The 25321-nt window shown below is 43.1% G+C and overlaps 1 protein-coding gene across 3 annotated transcripts; it reads right to left on the bottom strand.

Moving 5' to 3' along the window:
- Nucleotides 1–333: 333 nt before the first annotated feature.
- On the bottom strand, nt 334–23172 carry LOC141511116 (uncharacterized). 3 transcript variants are annotated; one of them, XM_074220407.1, is made up of 5 exons: nt 23113–23172; nt 14318–14415; nt 11604–11730; nt 10828–10923; nt 334–3374 (listed from the first exon to the last, which is right to left on the bottom strand). In XM_074220407.1, exons 2-5 carry the CDS (start codon nt 14348–14350, stop codon nt 1687–1689), a joined length of 1944 nt encoding a protein of 647 aa, XP_074076508.1. In that variant the 5' UTR covers nt 14351–14415; nt 23113–23172; the 3' UTR covers nt 334–1686. The 3 variants fall into 3 exon arrangements, with proteins under 3 accessions (XP_074076508.1, XP_074076517.1, XP_074076513.1); XM_074220416.1 differs by lacking the exons at nt 14318–14415; nt 23113–23172 and having other exon boundaries at nt 10828–10888; nt 11604–11706; XM_074220412.1 differs by lacking the exons at nt 14318–14415; nt 23113–23172 and having other exon boundaries at nt 10828–10951; nt 11604–11706.
- Nucleotides 23173–25321: the final 2149 nt, after the last annotated feature.

The raw sequence follows: 25321 nt of genomic DNA on the forward strand, positions 1-25321 counted from the left end.
TGCTTTGGATCCAGGGCCAACTCCAGTCTTCCTGATTCATATCTGGCCCCTGGACCCAGATGGCTCTGGAGGAGAAAGAGAGGCTGGTGATGACTAAGCATAGCCTCCCCTCATTCAAATCCAATTCATGCACTTGTCACGGCATCAATTCCAATGAGGCCATGGTCTTCTGGACTCCCTGGAGTCTGCAGGCTGGTGAAGACTATGGAGCCCTTCTCAAAACCTTAAATGCATAAAATATGAAATTACAAAAAGAAATAAATTCTAATGCAATCCAGTAATTGAAAACATATTTAAAAACAAAATCATAAATTCCAGGTTAAGAACCTTCATAATAGATCATGATTAATCCTCCCATTCAGCTTTAACTTTCTTTGATTCTGTGCTAAACCCCAGACCAGAAAAGGCATAAACTGAATCCATCCAAGCCCAAGTAAAACTAATTTAAATCTCAGAAGAAATTCCAACTAAACATAATCCATATTAAATATGTCCCTGTCTTGGGTAAAAAAAATTGCTTTAGTCATTTTTATTCCTTTTTTTAGTCCTTTTATTCCTTTTATTCCTTTACTCTGAAAATTGAAAGATTATTTTATAAAATAACAATGACTTGGGTTGAAAATTTATCCCAACTCTAATAACTGGAGGAATTATAAATTAAACAACTACAAAAGACTACCTTGGACTCATTAAGTTGGTAAAGACAGTTCAATCAAATGATAAAAATTCAACAATGATGGAACTGTGAAAATCACAACAGGCACATAATTACAGTAATCATAGATATGTACACTGGTCCAAACTTTCTAGAAAGTACTATAAAACAAGCATCAAATGCTACAAAAGGGTTAATAATCTTTGCCCCATTGATTTTAATGCACTAAGCGCATTATTGAAAAGGACAAACAAACTTCTTAAGTAAATAATCATAAGGGCTTTAGTGTTAATAACCCCAAACTGGAAACAACCCATGTGTTTATGATTGAGAAAATGGTTAAACACATCGGAATATGTAAATGTCACAGAATATCAGTGTGCCTCAAGAAAGGACTAATGTAAAGATTACAAAACACTATGGTAAGATTTCCATGAAGTGATGAAGACTGAATTAATCAAGAAAAATTAACGGAACAGTATAGAAATTGTCTAAAAAGACCTAAGTAACAGCAACAACATAAATCTGAAAAATCAGTAGAGGAAAAAAGCATTCTGAAGGGGACCAGGAAATCAATGGGATGTTTGTGTTGCTATCTTCCCATAGTAAATATAAACTATTAAACGCTGAACAAATTTTAAGTAATGGAATTTATGATTTAATCTATGAATATTTTTATTTTTTTGTAATATTTGTATATTTTTTGTTTACTATTATAAAGTTTAGAACAAAAAGACATACCAAATGATTGTTTAAATCAATAGGTTAGAGACTGGTTCAGAACCATGGTGACCTCACTTAGGCAATGTCTTCCCCTATGACAACATAGCCCCAAACAATATGCAACAAAGGTTGCAATTTTGATTCTCTCTTATGTGACAAATAACAAGACTTTATGAAATTTTGCCCACATTATTACAGTCTTTGAGGGATTCTCCAGTCTGAAGTCTCTGTGGTAAGATAAATTTGCCCCAAATGGATCTTCATGGTCACTGCAATTTCACATGAATGGCCTGACACTTTCCAAGGGTTCAGCTGGTACTGGAAGCTTTCCCACACTCACCCCACTTAGGGGGTCTCTCACTGGGATGAATTCTCTGCTGTGTAAGATGTCCCCTCTGACTGAAGGCTTGTCCACATTTTCTTTTATGTTGCTTGTCTCCATTATGAATTCTCTGATGATAAATCGAGGATGACCAGTGACTGAAGGCTTTTCCACATTCATTACATACAAAAGGTTTCTCTCCAGTATGAATTCTTTTGTGTTCAGTAAAGTTCCCCCTATGACTGAAGGCTTTCCCACATTCCTTACATTCAAAAGGTTTCTCTCCAGTATGAATTCTCTGATGTTCAGTTAGTTTTCCTCTCTGGTTGAAAGCTTTCCCACATTCAGTACATTCATAGGGCTTCTCTCCAGAATGTATTCTTTGATGATAAATAAGAGATGTCCTATGGCTAAAGGTTTTCCCACATTCATTACATTTAAAGGGTTTCTCTCCAGTATGAATCCTCTGATGCAGAGTAAGGTTTGAGTTTTGTCGAAAGGCTTTCCCACATTCATTACACTGATAGGGTTTTTCTCCAGTATGAATTCTCTTATGTTCTGTGAGATGTCCACTCTGGCTGAAGGCTCTCCCACATTCATTGCATGCAAAGGGTTTCTCTCCAGTATGAATTCTCCTATGCTTATTAAGGTTTCCCCTCTGACTAAATGTTTTCCCACAGTCATCACACTCAAAAGGTTTTGAGCCTGAATGAATACTTGGATGTTCTGTAAGGTTTCCCCACTGACTGAGGGCCTTCTCACATTGGCTAGGTAGTACTTCTACAATGTGGATTCTCTTATGCTTAATAAAGGAAGAACATGTACTGAAAGCTTTCCCACACTCATTACACTGATAGGGCTTCTCTCCAGTGTGAGTTCTCTGATGGTCAATAAGATGTCCTCTCTGGGTGAAGGCTTTGCCACATTCATTACACTGAAAAGGTTTCTCCCCTGTGTGAATCCTCTGATGTTTAATCAGGTGACCCCTCTGGCTGAAGGCTTTTCCACACTCATTACACTGATAGGGCTTCTCTCCAGTGTGAATTCTCTGGTGTTCCATCAGGCTTCCCCAACGACTGAAGGCTTTCCCACATGCATTACACTTGTGGGGCTTCTCTCCAGTGTGAATGCTCTGGTGTTGAGTAAGGTATGACCTCCTGCTGAAAGTTTTGCCACATTCATTACATTCATACAGTTTTTCTCCAGGATGGAGTCTTCGAAACTGAATAAGATCTGAGTGGTACGTGAAGGGCTTTCTGCATTTATTGTACTTGTAAACCTTACTCCCTAAGGAAATCCTATTACGTTTATTTAGATCTGAAAAGGCTTTTCTGTTCTTCCCTTGTGTGTCATATTTAAGGAAGATTTTTCCCGTAGGAACTTTTGGTTGTAAAACAAGGATTGGTCCCAGACTAAAACTTCTTCCAAATGTATTGCATTCAGGGACGCTCCCCATATTGGCAGTTTTTCTGTGGATGACCACTGCTTGTTTGGATAGTTTCTCCTGCTTAGTCTCCTTTCTCTGTAACCTGATATTCCATTCCCCAACTTTCCCTGGCTTAGAATACCAGGGATGATCCTTTAGTGGGCTTGGCTGTGATGGAGCTTCCACAGAAATGTCACACGTGGGGGGTGAGGCCTGGATTTCATGCTTAGAATAATGGTCAAGAGAGTCTGAAAGAAATCAGAAAAAAAAATATCAACAGTCACTAATATCTGTGAGGGAGAACCCAAAGTGCTCTAGTTCTAGATTTCTAGGCCTTTAAACAAGGAGGAAGATGCTCCTTTTGGGAAAGGTAAGACAAACTCTGTTGAGAGGGAACTGAAGTCCAAGGTAGTCCAGGAGACAATAGCACACTAACAGTGCCAAGATCTATATTAATTCTATTCCAGAATACTAAAATTGTCTTTAGATGTCATTCAAAACAAGAGACTCAATAAAAAACCCAATATAAAATCTTGGCAGACAGAAAGGTGAACAGAATGGAAACAGCAGAAAATGAATTCATACTAAGTTGGAATAAAACTTAATTTCTAAAGAAAAAAGTGACCAATCTGGAAAATGGAGCAAGGGAGGAAAGTTCAGAATTACTGGATTTCTCCAAAACTGAATGTAAAGGGAAGATGGAGAGACAATGTAGTGGTGGAAAGGAAGTCAGAGGGCCTAGTTTTCAATCCCAGTTCTGTTTCTTAATAGTAGCAGGATATTAAGCAAATTCCTTTGGTTCAGTGGGGTTTATCTAGAAAAGAATTGCACTAAATGATCTCTCAGATCTAAGAGAGATCTCCCCACACCCCAAATCTGTCAGCCTACAAACCTGATTGATGTATTTGAGGAATCATAAAGGGAAAATATCCCAAAGTATAGGTTCAGGAACAGATTTCAAGTCCATAGAAGAGAATACCCAAAAAGACTGAGGCATATAGTCAATTTGAAAAGGGATTTCTAAGCAATTCTTTTTTTTTTTTTATCATTTTAGTCAATCTGACAGCTATGAAATGGTCCTCAGAGTTGTTTTAAAATGTTTTTCTCTAATCAATGATTTGGAGGGCAGCTAGGTGGTGTAATGGATAAAGCACCGGCCCTGGAGTCAGGAGTACCTGGGTTCAAATACAGTCTCAGACACTTAATAATTACCTAGTTGTGTGGCCTTGGGCAAGCCACTTAACCCCGTTTGCCTTGTAAAAATCTAAAAAAAATAAAATAAAACAATGATTTGGAGCATTTTTTCATATGACTGTAGTTTTAATTTCTTCATCTGAATACTGCCTATTCACATCCTTTGACCATGTTTTTTAGAAAGTTTTTATTTATTTTGAGTTTTACAATTTTCCCCCCAATCTTGCTTCCCACAAAGGCAGTTTGTTAGTCTTTATATCATTCCCATAGTATGTATTGATCTAAGTTGAATGTGATGAGAGAGAAATCATATCCTTAAGGAAGAAACATATGAAATATAGCAGAATTACATAATAAGACAATTTTTTAAAATTAAATTAAAGGTACATAGAAAGTCTTTGGCCTTTGTTCAAACTTCACAATTCTTTCTCAGGATACAAATGGCATTCTCCATTGCAGATATCTCAAAAATTGTGCCTGATTGATTGTTGCCCTGTTGATATGAGCAAATCCATTAAGGTTGATTACCATTCCCATGTTGCTGTTAGGGTATCCAATGTTCTTCTGGTTCTGTTCATCTTGCTCAGCATTAGCCCAAAGCAAATCTTTCTTTCCAGGCTTCCCTGAATTCCCATCCCTCCTGGTTTCTTTTTTGTTTTGTTTTGTTTTCATTTTTGCAAGGCAAACGGGGTTAAGTGGCTTGCCCAAGGCCACACAGTTAGGTAATTATTAAGTGTCTGAGGCCGCATTTGAACTCAGGTACTCCTGACTCCAGGGCTGGTACTCTATCCACTGCGCCACCTAGCTGCCCCTTCCCTCCTGGTTTCTAATAGAACAGTAGTGTTCCATCACATACATATACCACAGTTTAACCTGAAAAATGACTGTATTCTAATAAATTTGACTCAGTTCTCTATATATTTTAGATATGAGTACTTTTTCAGAAACACTAGCTGTTAAAATTATCTCCCATCTTTCTTCTAATCTTGGTTGCATTGATTTTATTTATGCAAAACCTTTTAATTTAATGCAGTCAAAGCCATCTTCACAATTTCATGTTTGGTCATAAACTTCTCCCCTTTCTATAGATCTAAAAGATAAGACTATTCCTTGCTCTCTTAATTACTTTATGGTATCACCCTTTATGTCTAAATCTTGTTCCCATTTCAACCTTATCATCTTAGTATAGAATGTGAGATGTTGGTCTCGGTCTAGTTTTTACCATACTATTTTCTTAACAGTTTTTGTCAAATAATGAGTTCTTATGCCAGGAGCAAGAATGTTAGATGTAGATTTCTTTTATACTTAATCTATTCTACTGATCCACTTCTCTAATTCTTAGCCAGATAATTTTGATGACTGCCACTTTATAATTTTAGACTTGGTATGGCTAGGCCAACTTCCTTTGCATTTTTTTCATTGATTCCCCTGATATTCTTCACCTTTTATTCCTCCAGATGAATTTTATTATTATTCTGCCTAGCTGTGAAAAATAATTTTTTGAAAAATAATTTTTTGTTTTGAATATGTAATTTAATTTAGATAACACTGTCATTTTTATTACACTTATTACATTATAACATTAGCTCAGCCTACTCATGAGCAGCTGATATTTTTCCAAAAGTTTAGATCTTTATTTGTGTAAAGTGTTTTGTAATTGTGTTCATATAGTTTCTGAATTTGTCTTCAAAAGTAATTGTCAAGCATTTTATGTTATCTGTAGTTATTTTAAATAGAATTTCTCTTTCTATTGGGCTTTGTTGGTAATATATAGAAATGCTGATTATTTATATGGGTTTATTTTATATCCTGCAACTTAGCTAAAGTTGCTAATTGGTTTCAAGTAGTTTCTGAGAGAGTGAGACTTTCATTTCCTCCTTCCCTATTCTAATTCCTTCAATTTCTTTTTCTTCTCTTACTGTTAAAACTAACATTCCAAACACAATATTGAATAATAGTAGTGATAATGGGCATCCTTGTTTCACCCCTCATCTAACTGGGAATGTTTCTAGTTTATCCCCATTACATATATTGTTTGTTGATGGTTTTAGATAGGTAGATACTGGTTATCATTTTAAGGAAAACTCATTTATTCCTATACTTTCTAACCTTCCTTGCTTCTTTAAAATTCAGTATAATACTAAAAATGTAGCTAAATAACAAAGATCACTTCATGTGCCCCAATAAATTCTAAATTTAATCAGTGATCTATTTATTTTTAAAAACACAAAAATAAACACAAGCGGGTTTTGTCACCATGGTAAAGATTTGCCAAATTTATATCTAGTAAAAGAAAAAAAGGAGAGCATATAAAGGAGTTTGATTGCAGAAAAAGGTTTTTAGCTCCCATGCTTCACAATCAATTTCAAAGTTCTTAGGCAAGACCTTGAGAATGTACCTATATCGCTTAAATTATAATTGATTAGAGAAATGGAAAATAAAATAACTCTGAGGTATCACCTCAAATTTATCTGAGTGGCTAATATGACAGAAGAGAAAAATTATAAATATTGGAAAAGATATGGGATAACTGCAATACTAATACATTGCTGGTGTGAACTGATCCAACCATTCTAGAGAGCAATTTGGAACTATGGCCAAAGGGCAACAAATTGTGTACTCTTTGATCTAGCAAGACCACTACTAGGTCTATATCCAAAGAGATCATAAAAAAGAGGAAATCCATATGTGCCAAAAATATTTACATCAGCTCTTTTTATGGAGGCAAAGAATGGGAAATTGAGGGCATGCCCCTCAATTGGGAAATGGTTGAATAATTGTGGTAAATGAATGAAATGAAATACTATTGTTCTGTAAGAAATGATAAATAATAATTTCAGAAAAACACCAGAAAGACTTACATGAACTGATGCTGCTGAGTGAAGTAAACAGAACCAGAACATTGTACACAGTAACAACCACATTGTGCAATGATCAACTATGACTGACTTAGATCTTCTCAGCAATATAATGATCCAAGACAATTTGAAAATATTCATGATGGAAAATACTAACACATCCAGGAGACTAAATACTGATCAAAGAATACTATTTGCACCTTTTCTGTGATTGTGTTTTGTTTTTTCTTTCTCATTATTTTTTCCTTTTGTTCTGATTCTTCTCTTATAACATGACTAATGTAATAATTAACATGAATGTACATGTATAATCTACATTGCATTACTCACTGTCATGGGAAAGAAGGAAGGAGGGAAGAAGGGGAGAAAGAAATGGAACTCAAAATCTTATAAAAATGAATATTAAAAACTATCTTTACAGGTAATTGGAAAAATAAAATATTATTAAGTGAAAAAAAGAGGAGAAAAGAAAAGAAATACTTCCAAAATGAAAAAGAAAGAAAGTATGTGGATGGAAGAGAAGTTTTCCTTATCTACTTCTTATAAAAAATGATATTCTAATAAGAAGAAAATTCCAAAAATATTCTTAGCAGCAATTTTGTAATAGCAAAAACTTGAAAACAAGTGCAACCAAATGATTGGGGAATGGCCAAGCTAATGAGAGTAGAAAACTACAATGGAACATTATTGTGTGATAATTGAATGCATTTCATGAAGTGTCTGCCCTGTCCCTGGAAGTATGCTGGAAGATACAAAGCCAAAAGGAAATAGCCCCCCCCCCCAAATGTGGCAGAGGTGTAAAAACCAGAGGAATATGAATTGAACCGTACTACATAAAGAAAGCCAATTCTAACAACATCCAAAATGACCCCAAAATAACAGTACCCAATTGATGCCAAATACAGAAAAAAACAGTCAATGAGTTCAGCAAAACAAGGATAATTAGAAGTACCACCATGTTAAAGGTGATTTGCTCCTTTCTGGGAGGCTAGGCTAAAATTAGTACACAGCGGTGTTTTACAGACCTACAATCATTTATTTTTTATTTTTTGCTTCATCTTACATGCTCAATTTTCTTATTTTCTCTTTGGCAATGTTTTAAATTTTTGTAAAAGGAAATTAAAATGGGGGCGGCTAGGTGGCGTAGTGGATAAAGCACTGGCCTTGGAGTCAGGAGTACCTGGGTTCAAATCCGGTCTCAGACACTTAATAATGACCTAGCTGTGTGGTCTTGGGCAAGCCACTTAACCCCATTTGCCTTGCAAAAAAAAAAGGAAATTAAAATAAAATTCATATTTTAGGAAGAAAAGTAATTAGAAGGATCAAAAGAAAAATATGTTTTAGATACTTTTTTTAATGATATTCAAAAATTATGGGAAGCTAAAAGGAATTCACATGAACAAGACTTATTTCTCAGTAGATGTGCCCAAATGAGAGCTCACAAATTTTAATTCCTAAAAAAAATGATAAAAATCCCTGAAAAATTCAAGTTCTAATTCTCTAGTAATTAGAAAAATTAAAATTAAAATAATTATCATATCACCTTAACTCTATTAACCTGACCAAGATAATTTTGAAATTCAAGACTGGCAGATATGTGAGAAAATAGGCACATTATCATAGGAATGTGGATGTAAATTGTCTCAACAAATACAATCTTCAGGAAGTAATATGGAGCTACAAAACTGTTTAGACCATCTGAGGTAGTGATCCCACAACTAAGACTTTACAAAAAGGCATCTATGCATTAAAATGGTCATAGTAGCACAGTTGCCAATGGGAGTATCAACCAACACCCCCCACCCCGGACTTAACAAATCTGAAAGTGGTATATATTATATGATTGATGAGATATTCATAATTGTTCATGACAGCAAAAACTGGGAAAGAGACCACACATCTAATTGGATAATGGCTCACTTATGATACAAGCTTAATGATATGCTATTATTATACCATAAGAAAATACAAATAGAAAGAAGACAAACCAATATGCAAACCCATGAATGATACAGACTGAAGAAGCAAAGCAAAAACATGCCCACGCTTACTAACTCTGATAAATGCGACAACAAGGTCTGGAAAAATACACAAGGGAAAAATTGCTCAGAATGTCACAGGAAAGTAAATTAAGACTTTGTTTCTCTTATCGCAGCTAATAAATACTTTAAGGGGAAAAAAAAAACACTGAAAATTGTTCAAAGCTTACAACCTGAGATACATTTGGATCTTTTTTTTTAGGTTTTTTTGTTGTTGTTGTTGTTTTTTGCAAGGCAAATGGGGTTGAGTGACTTGCCCAAGGCCACACAGCTAGGTAAATACTAAGTGTCTGAGACCGGATTTAAACCCAGGTACTCCTGACTCCAAGGCCGGTGCTCTATCCACTACGCCACCTAGCCACCCCTACATTTGGATCTGAATCTTGATGGTCACTAGTAAATGAGGCAGCTGGGGGATTCAGAGGCTAGACTTGGAGTCGGGAAGACCTGAGTTCAAATTCAGCCTCGGATCCTAGCTGTTATAACCCTGAATAAGTCACTTAACCTCTGTTCCTTCACTTGTAAAATGGAGATTACAAAAGCATTTATCGCCCAGTGTTGCTGTCAGGATAAAATGAGAGTAAATGTACAGTGATTTGCTTAAGGCACTAGTTATTTACTTACTGGTAATCATTATATGTAATATATTAGTTATAACTAATTATGTACAGATTCTTGTGTTTGTGAATGAAAGCAAATTTTGAAAGAATTTGTTAAGTTAAAAATAAATTAAAAGGAATGACTTTTTATCTGAGGATAAGAAATATGGGGAGGCAGGGGAAAGGAGAACTCAGAAAACTGATTTGGTGAATTAGAAGAGCAGAGTCTATGAACTAACTCCACCAGCTACTGTTAAAAATGATTTTTAAAGAGGCGGCTAGGTGGCACAGTGGATAGAGCACCGGCCTTGGAGTCAGGAGTACCTGAGTTCAAATCTGGTCTCAGACACTTAATAATGACCTAGCTGTGTGGCCTTGGGCAAGCCACTTAACCCCATTGCCTTGCAAAAAAAAATGATTTTTAAGAAAAGTGGATTTATAAGAGCTAAGAACAGACTACTAAGAGGTGACATATAAATTCTATTTTGTGGTGAATTCACCATTTGCCTGCTTACCACATGGGTTCCCATTAGCATCTTCTTTCCTCCTCTATCTGACACAAATAGTGTTATAAAGGAGGACTGCCCAACCCAAAGACTTACTCATTGTTTATCTTGTCTCACAAATCATATATGGTTTCAGGGTAACCAGCTATACTAACAATGATAAAGTCCTGAAGCTCCTGTAACTAGTTATAGAATTCACCTAACAAACCTTCCTCTCTTCTTACAGAGTGCTATAATAAATAAGCTCTCTTTTTCTCTTTATCTCACATTCCCCTCAACTGCAAGACAGTCTTCACTCTATATGAATGGAAACAGCAGTGTCCCCTTCTCTGGCTTGTGCTGGTTTATTGGGAGCAGCTAGTTAAATAAACCAAGAAAGAACTCACCCAACAACAGCAGCCCACTATTTTCCCCACACTCTCTGGGAGGACAGTTCCAAAGGGCAGTCACCTGACCAAGCAGTTGGCTCCCATCTACCATAGCTGTCTGGGATCATTTCACTCACCTGGATAAATGCCTCTTGAGACTTTGGCTTCTGGCATCCATGGTACTTGACCTCTCTCCAACTGCAAGATAACATCTGGTTTGGAAACTGGGAGGCCTATCCATGAAAAGAGGAAAAGGGAGGTCTAGGGACAGAGAACCAAGTCAAAATTCAATTATCTTTAGGGAAAAGAGGGCGGTGAAAAAGGATGCAGTATCAGCTCATTAAGGAAATTGTGATTCTGCCAGTATTAGTTCTTCCATTGAAACAGATGGCATTCTGCAACCCCATACTCCAATGCTCAAAGTCAATCTGCCTCTCAGAATGTTCTAGAGTGAAGGTGATACTGAGGACTTCTATAGGATTATGTTGGCTTCCAAGAGAAGTTCAAGAGAATGGATCACATACTAATTTGGATGCAAAAAAAAGAGCATTCTTTCATTTACATCACCCCTACCCCACTCCCTTCTGAAAGAGTAGGCAACTTCAGGTCTTCGGGTATCTGGTCTAAGGCCTCAGCAATAGTCTTCACCTGAATAGCCACCTCAGGATTACCACAAGGAAACTATGGGATTTCACCTGGGGACAGGGAACCAAAATATGCTATCACCCACAGAGGACTGGGGGGGGGGGGTCTCCTAACATTTTTTATATATACTACTCAGTAGTCTGGTACACAAATCCTCATCCTAGGCACATATTGACATAACCCTCCCCTCTGCCCCTGCCTTGAACAAGTGACATTGAAATGACACCAGAGTGACTCGCCCCTGAGTCCAAGGGAGAGTTGTCCTTACCCAGGGAGACCAGGTTCTCATAGTTCTCCAGCATCACCTCCCTGTACAGGGCCCTCTGGGCGAGATCCAGCTGACTCCACTCGTCCCAGGTGAAATGCACGGCCACATCCTTGAACGTCACTGACTCCTGAAATAGCCAAGACCCATGGATGGGAGAGTCAGGGAAGTGTCAGGATACACGGGGTTTTGCAAAGTACAATAGGAACCTGAATCCAAATCCCCTCATTTTGCTGATGAGGAAACTGAGTCCCAGAGAGAAGTGATTCTGGGCACAAAATACATATCCATGCCAGGATTCACACTTGGGTCTTATGGCTCCAAGGTCAGATTTCTTTCCACTCACTACCCCGTACATTCTCTATCAAGGATGATGATGACAGTGACAAGGAGGAGGAGATGGAAGAGGAGGCAAAGAAAAGCTAACATTTATACCTTCTTTGTGCCAGACTAAGCACCTATCTGATCTTCACAACCTTGGAAGGCAGTGCGGTCATTACTCTAACTGTACAGATGAGGAAACTGAGGCAAGCAGAACCTAACTGACTTGTCCAGGGTCACAAGCCACTTAAAATCTCTGTGTCACCAAAGCAGCCCTCTCTCCTCTGGACCTGAGACTCAATTTGTATTGCACCAAACTATGGAGTTCGTCATATAGATATTTACTCTTTATGGCTCAAGTCCAGTCTAACAAATTATTTACTAAAGAGAAAACCCAGCTACCAGGTCATTTAAAGTCTAAAATTGCATTACTAATACAAGAGCATGTCTCCCAATTAGATTTGTTATTGGGAGGGTGCGGTGGCCTCCCACTCTTCCCCTGCACTCTCTGGCTTGGCTCTCTCCAAACCACTCCAGAGAAGAACCTCCACATGGTTATACTCTTGGTCCCATGGGTTCCATTGGTGTGAAGGAATGCCCTTCCCTACTAATGATATCACTTGTTCATCCCCCCCCTCCATGGAACTTCTACTTACACAAAATCAACCACTTACAATAATACTTTTAGATCTTAAACATAACTATTTCCTTAGGGGAAAAAAAAGCTAAAGAATTAATTTTTAACCAACATCATGGTAACTCAGTAATGGAACTTCAGACTTCAGGGTCCTCTCTCTGTCTCATGATCTCTCCATAAAGATTCTTGATGAACAATTTCCATGTTGACTGGATGGTTCCATTGCTAAGCTGAGTTGATCCATGCTCTACATGACTAACCCCTCGTGTCTGAGTCAAACCAGATGATCAACTGATAATTTCTCTGATTATCTGCTTCCAGGTTATTCTGCTTGGCTGGACTTCCTTCTCAACAACTGCAGTATCTATCACGTTCAGCTTCACACTTAGGTGATACAGTTGTCAGGTCTGTCTTCTCACCTCTATTCTCTTATCTTTATGGATTCAAACTCTGGGTCTTCTCTGCAAAGTATAACCCTCTTTAACAACTTGGGAGACAAATTGTCTATGAGCATTGCACAATTTTTGTTGTTCATGCGGGTCCAGTAGAGTACAAACTGTTATATTTCAACTGTTATATATAACTGTCACAGAATTCTGAATCACAGTAAATGTTTCTTAAATTGTTTATCTTAAAACTTAGAAAAGGCCTATGACTTGGACAAGCGAATGCTCTGGAAGCAGATTTAACTCATCAGCACTGTTCCAAATGGAAGGTCCGTATGTTAGAGAGACAGAGCCTTACAGATACACATTTCCATCAGCAAGCGTCTACCATCTTATAAACAAAAGTCCTACTTCCAGCCACTATTATGCCCATCATACTCTTTCCCCCAAACCACTGCCTTTCTTGGTATTATAAAGGCCTTAATGAAAATTAGTCCCCAGTAAATGTAAACATTTATTAATCACTGTGCTAGGAAGCCAGGCAAGACACAGAGGTGAAAAAACAAAAACCCTATGATCCCTGCCCTCACTCCACTCATCATCTAGCATGAATGAATAACTGGATATCAGAGGCATATTTAGAAGGCATAATGACAAGTACACACACACAAACAGCCATTAGCTATTTTTACCAAATAGTAAAAGATTTGTGAAATCATTGGTGCCTGGCCCAAAAAGTGTAAAGGTGGATGAAAAGATGAATTGGGAGTCTCCCACTACTTCCATAGAATACAGCTTCTCCCACCCTGAGCAGACTGTTTTGGGGAATCTGGGTAGTTAAAAATCTTCCTCAGGGAAAAAACTCTTCCTCACCCAGTGGCAACCTTCTGGGGAAGGGCTTCTTGAAAAATACTGAGGTTGATCCTTGGATGACAGGTCCTTGGATCATCTATGACCAGAACAAGACTTTATGCTATCCTGGCACTTCATTGAAGGCTCTCAGGAGCTTCAAGAACCCACGCTTGGCCACCACCATGTTGTAAGAACGTACCTAGGGTGGACAAAGCAACACTGTGGAGTTGGAAGGAACCTTGGCAGTCAGCTAGCCGAACCCTGTGAACTGGACTGCTGAATCACTGGGGCTGACCATCTTTAATCTGCCAATGTGGATTCTGAAGTGAGTCTGCTTTTCTTATGGAGGGATCCTAGCTGTAAGGATCTATAACTCTAGAGAGCTTCCAGAGGAATAACTGGCTTTCTGGGAGATGACCACTGAGGCTCAGGGTCCTATACTGGGCCTGCCTGAGCTACCACCAGGGATAAAGGTCTGAGAAATGATACAGTATTCCAGAAGAGGAGAAGCCTCAACTCACCTGAAACCTGGTGAGCAGGAACCCAGAAATCATTCCTCCCTTCTCAGTCTCCTCAATGCTCTCGTCTTGATAAAGAGTAAGGTCTTGGAAAGGCAGAGCTATGGCAGAAGAAAGAAGGCATGAGGAAGGATGAGCGTGTCTGTAGACATTTCTCACAAGTCACCTGGTTATGAAGCCAGAGTGTGATAATCCAAAGGTGGTTAATAAATGTTTGTTAAATAGTGCAGGTAGAGATTTGCTCTTTCCTACCAGCAAGAAGGGATATGAATATCAATAAATCAACAATAGACAAGTAATTATTAAGAATTCTTTGTAATAGTGGTAGAGTAGATAGAACACCAAGCCTGCAGTCAGGAAGATCTGAGTTCAAATGTGGCCTCTTAATAACTGTGTGACCCTAGGTAAGGTTTTTCCTCAGTTTTTTTGCCCTAGGTTCTCATCCATAAAATGCAGACACACTGGCAAAGGATATGGTAAGCCACTCCAGTATCTTTGTCAAGAAAAAGATAAAACCAGGACAAGACTGAATGACTAACAACACGTGCCAGATAGTGGACATATAAATAAATAATCGCTAGCATTTTAATAATGCCTTAAGGTTTTCAAAGTCTCTTAAATCTAATTGACTCATTTCATTCTCATAACAACTCTGGGAGATAGTCAAAGATACTGAGGCTGAGAAAGGCTAAGTGACATATACAAGGTCACACAGTAAAATACGTGTCTGGGACAGAATTTGAATTCAGGTCTTTCTGATTCTGAGTCCCATACTCTAACCAGTGAGGCACCTAGCAGCCCAAAGAAAAGATAAAAATGAAAAAAGATTTGCTTACAAGGAGCTTCTAATATGTTGGGGAGGAAACAACACAAAGACATTTATACAATGTAAACCCAAGGTAAGGGGGGACACTAGCAACAGGAAGGAGATCAGGGAAAATCTCATAAACAAGGCTGCATAAACTTGAGCTGACCCTTGAAAGAAGCCAGGGAATCTAAGAGGCAAAGGTGAAGAAGGAGTTACAGTTAAGGTAGACAACCAAGCTGCCAATAAAAGCTGCTCTGACATGCCCACAGAGCCTATGTACCAAACTCTGACTAGGTGATAAGGACACCTGAGGAGAAATGCCAGCTCTGACCACTTAGCCTGTGCCCCTCAGTCAAATACTACCCCCTCCACTATCAAGCTCAAAAGGTGTGTGAGGCCTCCATTGGTTGAATTCCCTGGACTGAGTCCCATAGCCCCTGGAGATCCACAGACAAAATGGAAGCACAGTTGCCAGAAAATAAAGGAAAGAGGAGTCAGCCCCTCTGAAAAGGCTTAAAATGACAATTGAGTAGCCCTAATAACTGGCAAACTGGTAAAGATGACAAAAGATAGATATGGGGGGAAAAAAAGATGAAGGGAACTGTGAAAGTGACTTCTCCAATACTCCCAAGCACTAATAAGAGAATTGCACATGAAAAGAGGGGGAAAAAAGAGCTAGCACCTTGGACAGCACCTAAAGGTTTGTAAAGCAACAAGCCTGGAAGATATTATCCCCATTTTAACAGACAGGGAAACTGAGGCAGACAAAAGCTCAGTGGCAGGGTCATACAGCTAGTAAGTGTCTGAAGCTTGATTTGAACTCAGGTCTTCTTGAGTCCAGGTCCAGTCTATCATCCACTGAAGCCACCAAAACTAGAGATAAGCTCAGAGGGAAGGCACAAATGGGGAAAAGAAAGGGTCTTTCTGAAGAAGATGGGGAAGCAGAGAAAAGAAAGAGGAGGGTTGAGGCTGAAGAGGGAGCATCCTGTACAACACACCCCAGAGGCCATTATCTGGATCCTAGCAGACATGGAAGGGAAAGAAGACTGAAAAGTAGGAGGAGCAGGTTCCAAAAGGCTTTAAGAACCCAGAGGGTTTTTAATTTGAACCTGGAGGTAACTCTGTTTAACGAAGTCTCTTTGTGGAAAAGGTGTGAGATGATTGGCCAGATATCATCAGGTGAATTCAAAACTGCTGAAATCACTGGACCAAGAGTAGTAATAAATGGGTCAGAATCAAGAGATGACCCCAAGGTTCCCATCATGCTATTCAGCATGAGCAGGATGTTTGGAGGTCTCATCCATCTACTTTCTTCACTTTCTTTTTAAATTCTTTTTTTTTCAAAAAATTGCTTTTCTTTTCCTCCTAACTTCATCCCCCTATGGGAAAAAAGAAAAAGAAATCACCAACATACAGAGTCAAGCAAAATCTATGTCCATGTCCAATGTCTTTGTCTTGTTCTGGACCCTGAGTCAGCCACCCCCCAACAAAGAGAAGGTCAGCGTGTTCCCCAATGGCTTCTCTAGATTTGTGACTGGTCATTTGCACTGATCTAAATTTTTAGATTTTTTTCCAAAGTTGTTTCTCCTTACAAGATTGTTGTTCTTGTATAAGTTAATCTCCTAGTTCTGTTCCTGTGTCTCCTCCAATAGCCTGGGAGCTCTTTGAGGGCAGAGACTCTCTTTAACCTTTCTTTATAATCCTTAGCAGAGTGGCCTAGCACTCTGTAGGTCCTTGAGGAATATTTACTGATGACTGATTGCTCACTTTGCTCTGTAGCAGTTCATATCAATCTCCCCAGATTTCTCTGAAAGCACCCCTTTCATCATTTCTTACAGGACAATCCCATTACATTTCTATTGTATAATATGCTCAGTTCCCAGTTGAGGGGCAGCCCACTTGTGTTTAGTTTTTTGCTCCCATGAAATGAGCTGCGCCAAATCCTTTTCCCCTTTCTTTCAAAACTAAGGCATAGGGTTAATGCTGTTATTGCTGAATCAAAGGGTATGAAGTTTAGTAACTTTTTGGATATAGTACCAAACCACTTTCCAGAATACCAAACCAATTCCCAAGTCCACCAACAGTACATTAATAGATCGTTTTTTCCTCAGCCCCTCCAGAATTTGTCACTATCCTTTACTGTTGTCTCTGCCGATCTGATGGGTACAGGGTGGCAGCCACCTCCCAGTTGCCTTCATTTGCATCTCTCTAATGACTGATTTGGAGCATTGTTTCATATGCCCATTGAGAGCTTGGATCAAGAGACAGCTTGGTATAAAGCATAAGACTTAAACGTTAAGAAGATGTGAATTCGAATCTTGCCTCTTATACTTAGTAGATTTTGACCCTATGTCATTTTTCTTTGTCCCTCAACTATGATATGAGGAGGTTGGACTCCAAGGCTTTGGAGTTCTCTTTCAACTCTAAATCTATGATTCTAAAACATATATATATGTCTCCAAGTTTATCAGTCAAGTCATATCCTGGTGGCTGCGATCTACTCAGCTTGAGAACATTATCCTTCCCTTTCCAAGGGGTTCAGTGCCTGGTTCCCCATTTCCCTCTCCACCCCAACTCCTGCTCTCATACCAGAAACTTCCAAAACCATGTTGATGTTCCATCTTATTTCCAATTCCTTCATCTACTTAAGCCCCATAACCTAACTTGCACTCCAGCTTGGCTACATCTCTACCTCTAACCCTTCAGATACTAGACTTAGAAGGTCAAGAACTCGGAAATTCTCTGATCTTATCCCAATCATTTATTCTTCCACCTTTCCATGGAATCCAAGTCTGAGTTTCATTCCTGCCCAGCAGAGTTCAATTGATTATCTTTTCCTGACCTCCATGGAAATTCCAAACAATGCCCAATCTCAGCAAACAAACAAAACACATCCTCCATGGAGACCCTGACAGCTCCCTATCCATATAGAAATCATACCACCCCGCCTCCTATATCCAATACCCTATAAAAAGACTTGCTCTTCCCACTATGGAGTCTGCTTGGACCCAGCCCTCTGTACTTTCCCTCAATAAACAGCTTTGCATTCACTTCCATTTTTAGCATCATCTTCCTTTTTACCGAGGGGTTCACCTTTTTTGACCTTTTAGTCTCTACTTCCCCTCACCCTATTCTTCATCCTAACCTAATCCCAGAAGAAATCTAAATAGGCTGACAGCTGTGGGGAATTAAAGCCTATTTTACCAAGAGGGCCTGTATTCCAGAGCTCTGCCCCACCATATCAGCAACATGATAAAAAAATCTTTGTTGCCTCTAGGTCTGCCCACTGTTAAAGGATAAAGCTGGTGTAACATGGTATCCTGAGAGACAGAAGGGAGCAGGGGTGAGCCAGGACGAAGCACCCCCACCACCTCTCAGACCTGGAGGGAGCCTAAGGACAGTGTCCAGTACATAGTAGGTACACTGAAGAAAAAAGGAAAGCTGGCGCCCACCTCCAAATGCACCTGTTTAGCCATGTACCAGAGAGCACATCTGCTGGTCTGAAGGAGGAGCTTGTTTTGGGGCTTGTGTCATTGAAGAAGGGAGTGGTGAGGCCAAATTATAAATGTATTTAATAATAAATACATTAGGAAGGAGAGAGGGAACCAGAGAAAGCGGAAAGGAAGAAGCAAAAATAGGAAAGGAAAGAAGCAAGAAATAGAAAGGAAGGAAGGAGGGGAGGAAGGAGGGAAAAAAGGAAGAAAGGAAGGAGGGAAAGAAGGTAGGAAGGAAGGAAGGAGGAGGGGAGGAAGAAAGGAAGAAAGGGAGAAAGGGAGAGAGGAAGGCAGGAAGGCAGGCAGGAAGGAGGGAAGGAGAGAAGGAGGGAGGGAGAGATGGAGGAAGGAGGGAAGGAAGGAAGGAAGCAAGGAAGGAGGGAAAAAAGGAAAAATTAAGGTGGGGTGACTAGGTGGCACAGTGGATAGAGCACTGGCCCTGGAGTCAGGAGTACCTGAGTTCAAATCCCGCCTCAGACACTTAGTAACTACCTAGCTGTGTGGCCTTGGGCAAGCCACTTAACCCCATTTGCCTTGCAAAATCTAAAAAAAAAGAAAAAAGAAATTAAGGAAGGAGGGATAGAGAAAAAGAAGGGAAGGAGGGAAGGAAGGAAGGAAGGAAGGAAGGAAGGAAGGAAGGAAGGAAGGAAGGCAGGGAGGGAGGGAGGGAGGGAGGAAGGGAGGAGGGAGGAGGAAGGAAGGGAGGCAGGGAAGAAGGAAGGAGGGATGGAGGGAAAGAGATGGAGGAAGGAGAGAAGAAGGAAGGAAGGAATTAAGGAAGGAGGGATGGAGGAAAAGAAGTGAGGAAGGAAAGAAGGAAAGAAGGAGAGAAGGAAGAAAAAACAGTATGGTGGATGAGAAGGCAGCAAATATCAGGAAGACCTGTCCTTTCTAGGTGACCTAAGCAAGTCCCTTATCCAGAAGCATCAAATAACACTAAGGTTCAAAGTGGCAGAAGGAATGGAACCACAGCCCTCAGTTGCACATCCAACCCAAGACCCACATAGACAATGACATATATCTCTGGACATGCCAGTAAGTGAGCCTCTGGGGTCTGGCATTCATTCAGTCAACAGGAAAAGAAGTCCTTGTACAAAGCTCTCTAAGAAGCAGCCTAAGGGCGGCTAGGTGGCACAGTGGATAAAGCACTGGCCCTGGAGTCAGGAGTACCTGGGTTCAAATCCCGCCTCAGACACTTAATAATTACCTAGCTGTGTGGCCTTGGGCAAGCCACTTAACCCCACTGCCTTGCAAAAACCTAAAAAAGAAGCAGTCTAGCCTCGAGAAGAAAGCCAGGGATTTAGAATCCCAGAGCCCTGGGTTCAAAGCCTCCCTCTGGCACTCTGTAGGGTGTGACTTCCAATGAGTTGCCTTCTTTGAATCTCCTCTGTATATTGAGGAGGTTGTAGAGCTATCTCTGCGGTCTCTCCCAGCTCTCAATCTAGTCAGTGCCAAGGCTTTTACCAAAAATCGAGTGAATTTAAAGTCCCAAGGAGTACATGAGCCTGGCAGATCCTAACCCAAGCTGCAAAGGTGTTGATTCTGGGTCCAATAATAAGCAGCTTTGATGACATGGGCAAAATGCCCAGTTTACCCATAGCAATTTGAAAACCCCAAAAGACCTAGAGCTAGAAGGGAACATTAAGGTTCCTTCACCCCATTTTATAGAGAAGGAAACAAGTCCAGTACAAAGGGGAAGAGTTTGCCCAGGTTCATACAGCTAACGAGGGGCAGAGTCAATAATTGAATTTGGGCTCATGACTCCAAGTTCGACATTCTTCCAAGGTACCATTGGTGTCCAACCAAGAGAGGAATTCTGATCTTTTCTGGGAGGGAGGGAGTACCTATACTAAGAAGATATCCTATCCCTGAAGAGTTAAAATAAAAACAAATTCAACATAAAATAAAATGGATAGCTGAAAAGACCAGAAGCAAGACTGAGAGAGCGAGCAGAGGGGTTTCAGACAATATTTCACAAACTAGTTAAGATAGGAGACGGTCCAGCTTTGGTCAGATGGACTTGGGTAAGCATTTATTAAGCACCTACTATTTGCCAGTTCAGCTCAATGCTAAGGACACAAAAAGAAGCAAAAGACAGTTCCCTCCCTCAAGAAGCTCACCATGTAATGGGGGACACAACAAACAATGCACACAAACAAGATTACAGACAGGATAAATTTGAGGGATCAACAGAGGAAAGGACATAGAAGTAAGAGGGGGTGAGTCTCCACGTGGGAAATGGGATTAGTTGGATCCTGAAGGAAGTTGGGGCCATCAAGAAACAGAGATAAGATGGAGAACATTCAAGGGTTGAGGCAGAGAGTCAGAAGAAATGCTCAGAGCTGAGGGATGGAATTGTTGGAAGAACTTCCAAGAGGCCAGTGTCCCTAGATCTAAGAGTACTACAAAGTGGAGTAAAGAGTATGAAAACTGGGGGGCAGCTAAGTGGCAGAGTGGATAGAGCACTGGCCCTGGAGTCAGGAGGACCTGATCTCAAATGTGACCTCAGATATTTAATATCTACCTGGCTGTGTAACCATGGGCAAATTACTTAACCCCATTGCCTTGCCAAAAAGTTAGAGTTATGAAGACTGGAAAGTGTCAGGAGAGGGTCTGAAGACCAGAGGATTTCCTACTTGATCCCCAAGGCAATAGGGAGCCACTAGAGAGAATTAAGGGTGATTGGGTCTGAGCTTAAGGTAAATGACTAATTCTGGACATTTAAGAAATGATTTTACAGTTCAAATTTGACCTCAGACACTTAATAATTACCTAGCTATGTGACCTTAGACAAGTCACTTAACCCCATTGCCTTGAAAAAAAATGATTTTAGGAAAACCCCACCTTGCCTTAAGCAAGTCACTGAGCCTGTGTCAATCAGACCTGCTAGCAAAGGATCCTTCCAGCCCTAAATCCTAGAATCCCAAGATGACGAGAGGCAGCAGTAGCAACTGGAATGGGAGGAATCAAGAAGCCTGGAGTTCAAATTCAGACTCAAGAGAACTAAGCTTTGCAACCTTTAAAGCAATGATGGGATGTTTGTCCTTTGTTTTTGAAGAGTGGGGGGGTGCTGTGCTAAGTCCCCAGCCTCACTTTTTCCTCCAGAGTCCTCTGGGTCCAGTGGCCAGAAAGGAATCAGGATGACTGGAGATAGCCCCGGAGGTGAGGCAGTTGGGGTTAATGGACTTGCTGGAGGTCACACAGCTACTGTCAAGTGTCTGGGGCTGGATTTGAACTCCCATCCTCCTGAATCCAAGGTCAGTGTTCTATCCACTGCACCACCTAGCTCCCTATTGGTGATAATGATGATAAGGTTGATGATGATGGTGTTGAAAATAAAGAGAATAGTGATGGAGAAGAAGAGGATGATGATGGCAAGGAGAATGGGGATGGATGGGGGTGAGAATTATGGTAAGGACGATGATGGTGATGGTGAAAATGGAATGGTATGCAGAGTCTCAGCCAGGGAAAGCAACTCAGGTCAAGGAGGAGCAGGGAGGAAGAGTGGGACTGACTCCAGAGGCCATCTGCTCCAGCCCTGTTGTTTCACAGGTGAGGATGTTAAGGTAACTTGCCCAGCGTCACACAGATATCGTGGCACAGGGTCAGGATTTGAACCACGGGACTCCAACTTGCAATCCAGCCTCCAGTTCTTCCCATGACCATTTGTCACTCCACGGTCCCAGGACACAAAGATGGTTGAACGGGGCTGTCATAGGCTCCAGGCAAGCTGGCTGGGAGGGCCTTGGCTGGGAGGCCATGAAACCAGTGGACTGGAGGGGATGAGGGATCAGAACATGTGGGGAGCCACTATCCTCCCAAGTCTGGGGGGTCCTCTCTCCTGAGCTGCCCCCTTCCATGCGGGAGCCTCCTTACTGCCGCCTCCCCGGCCTATCTTCCCTTCGGCGGCCTTCAACCTTGACCTCTCCACATTGCTTCCCAGCGTCAGGCTGGGCTTCCAAGCAGGCTCTGCAGTCAAAGTGCAGCCCCCTCCCAGCTTCCCTCCAAGCTGCCCAAACGGCAGAAGAGTACCCATCAACATCAAGAAAGCCTGGGGGCAAGGAGGTGGCCTGGCGGACCCTGGAGCCGGGTTCAAATCCCGCCTCAGGCATGTGGTAATTACCTAGCTGGGTGGCCTTGGGCAAGTCACTTGACCCCACTTGCCTTGCAAAAACCTAAAAATAATGAAATAATATTTTTTAAAAAGGGCTGCAGGGAGGGGCAGTGCGGTCCTGGAAGAAAGAAGACCCCAGAGTGGGGGAGGGGAGGGGGGTGAGAGGGGAGGGTCCCGGTGGGGGAGGGGCGGGTTGCAAGGGGGGGAGGGTCTCCCAGCCCCCCCCGCCCGTGGCACCCGCTCCCGGCCCCGCCCGCCTGCCCCCCCTTGGCGCCCCCCGGACATCCCGCCCACGATCACTGGGCCCCGGGGTGCGGGGGGCCGGGCCCCCGACGCGGGGCGCGCCGCCCCCCGGGCCTGCCAGCCAGCGGCACTCCCTCACCTGTGCCCGGCCGGAGCGGCCCGCCGACAAAGAGCCCAGCCCGCCGGCCCCGCGAGGCGCCGCGCCTGCGCCCCTCGGCTCCCGAACTACGGTTCCCAGAAAGCACCGCGCGCCGGAAGCCCGGCCGGAAGCCGAGGGAGCGCCGCGCGCGGCGGCGCCCGCGCCTTCTGGGACTTGTAGTCCGGCCCCCAGCTTGTCCACCAGGAGGCACTAGTCCCGGGCTGGGCCGAGGACGCGGGGGCCAGCTCAGAGGGGGCCCCAGCCGAGCCCCGCGGGGCCCGGATGTGGAGGAATGGGTTTTGGAAAGGAAGAGGGGGCGAGGAGCGCCTGGGGGGGGGGACCCCGGGGCGCAGGGCCCCGCCTGGCCCTGACGTCACGGACCCTCCCCAGGAGAGCCGGGGCCCGGGGCCGAGACGGGGCGGCCCGTGGCCCCGGGGCCCGCGCAGAGAACGCGTGGGGGTCCCGGGGCCGGGGCCTGGCGGGGAGCCCGGGGCGTCAGAGATGGGGGAAGCAGCTGGGGGGGATCGAGAAAGCCGTGAGGCCGGGCTGGGAGGTGGGCGGCCTCGGGGGGGATCCGGGGGGGTCCGATAGGGTGTTGAGGCCGGGGGAGACTGAGGGTGAGAACGGGGGTCCCGCGTCTGAGTAACGGACCGGCCCCTGCCCGAGAGAAGGGCCCCTGCGGCCCGCGGGGGCTGCGGGAGAGTGGGGGCGACGGGAGAGGGGGAAAGGGGCAGCACGTCGGGTGCGTGGGGTGCCAGGCTAGATAGAAGAGCGTGGGGTGCCCAGATAGAAGAGCGTGGGGTGCCCAGATAGAAGAGTGTCGGGTGCCCAGATAGAAGAGCGTGGGGTGCCCAGACTAGATAGAAGAGCGTGGGGTGCCCAGATAGAAGAGCGTGGGGTGCCCAGATAGAAGAGCGTGGGGTGCCCAGATAGAAGAGTGTGGGGTGCCCAGACTAGATAGAAGAGCGTGGGGTGCCCAGATAGAAGAGCGTGGGGTGCCCAGATAGAAGAGTGTCGGGTGCCCAGATAGAAGAGCGTGGGGTGCCCAGACTAGATAGAAGAGCGTGGGGTGCCCAGATAGAAGAGCGTGGGGTGCCCAGATAGAAGAGCGTGGGGTGCCCAGATAGAAGAACGTGGGGTGCCCAGATAGAAGAGCGTGGGGTGCCCAGATAGAAGAACGTGGGGTGCCCAGATAGAAGAGCGTGGGGTGCCCAGATAGAAGAGTGTGGGGTGCCCAGACTAGATAGAAGAGCGTGGGGTGCCCAGATAGAAGAGCGGGGGTGCCCAGATAGAAGAGTGTCGGGTGCCCAGATAGAAGAGCGTGGGGTGCTGGGGTGCCAGATAGAAGAGTGTCGGGTGCCCAGATAGAAGAGCGTGGGGTGCCCAGACTAGATAGAAGAGCGTGGGGTGCCCAGATAGAAGATGGGGTGCCCAGATAGAAGAGTGGGGTGCCCAGATAGAAGAGCGTGGGGTGCCCCAGATAGAAGAGCGTGGGGTGCCCAGATAGAAGAGCGTGGGGTGCCCAGATAGAAGAGCGTGGGGTGCCCAGATAGAAGAGCGTGGGGTGCCCAGATAGAAGAGCGTGGGGTGCCCAGATAGAAGAGCGTGGGGTGCCCAGATAGAAGAGTGTCGGGTGCCCAGATAGAAGAGCGTGGGGTGCCCAGATAGAAGAGCGTGGGGTGCCCAGATAGAAGAGTGTCGGGTGCCCAGATAGAAGAGCGTGGGGTGCCCAGACTAGATAGAAGAGCGTGGGGTGCCCAGATAGAAGAGCGTGGGGTGCCCAGATAGAAGAGCGTGGGGTGCCCAGATAGAAGAGTGTCGGGTGCCCAGATAGAAGAGTGTGGGGTGCCCAGACTAGATAGAAGAGCGTGGGGTGCCCAGGCTAGAGAGTGTGGGGTGCCCAGATAGAAGAGCGTGGGGTGCCCAGATAGAAGAGTGTGGGGTGCCCAGACTAGATAGAAGAGCGTGGGGTGCCCAGGCTAGAGAGTGTGGGGTGGCCAGACTAGATAGAAGAGCGTGGGGTGCCAGACTAGATACCAGAGCATGGGGTGCCCGAGGTTTGGGGGACAAAAAGGCCCCCAAGGTCACTGAGAGAAGCCGGAGCGAGCTCCTTAGAAGGGAGAGAGAACCGCCCTGCTGCGGTGGGGCCCAGTCGGTGCCCCGCTGACATTAGGCACTGACATTAGGGCTGTGTGAGGGCCTCCAACTC

This window comes from Macrotis lagotis, chromosome 1 (genome assembly GCF_037893015.1).
Source record: "Macrotis lagotis isolate mMagLag1 chromosome 1, bilby.v1.9.chrom.fasta, whole genome shotgun sequence".
Classification (NCBI taxonomy): domain Eukaryota; kingdom Metazoa; phylum Chordata; class Mammalia; order Peramelemorphia; family Peramelidae; genus Macrotis; species Macrotis lagotis.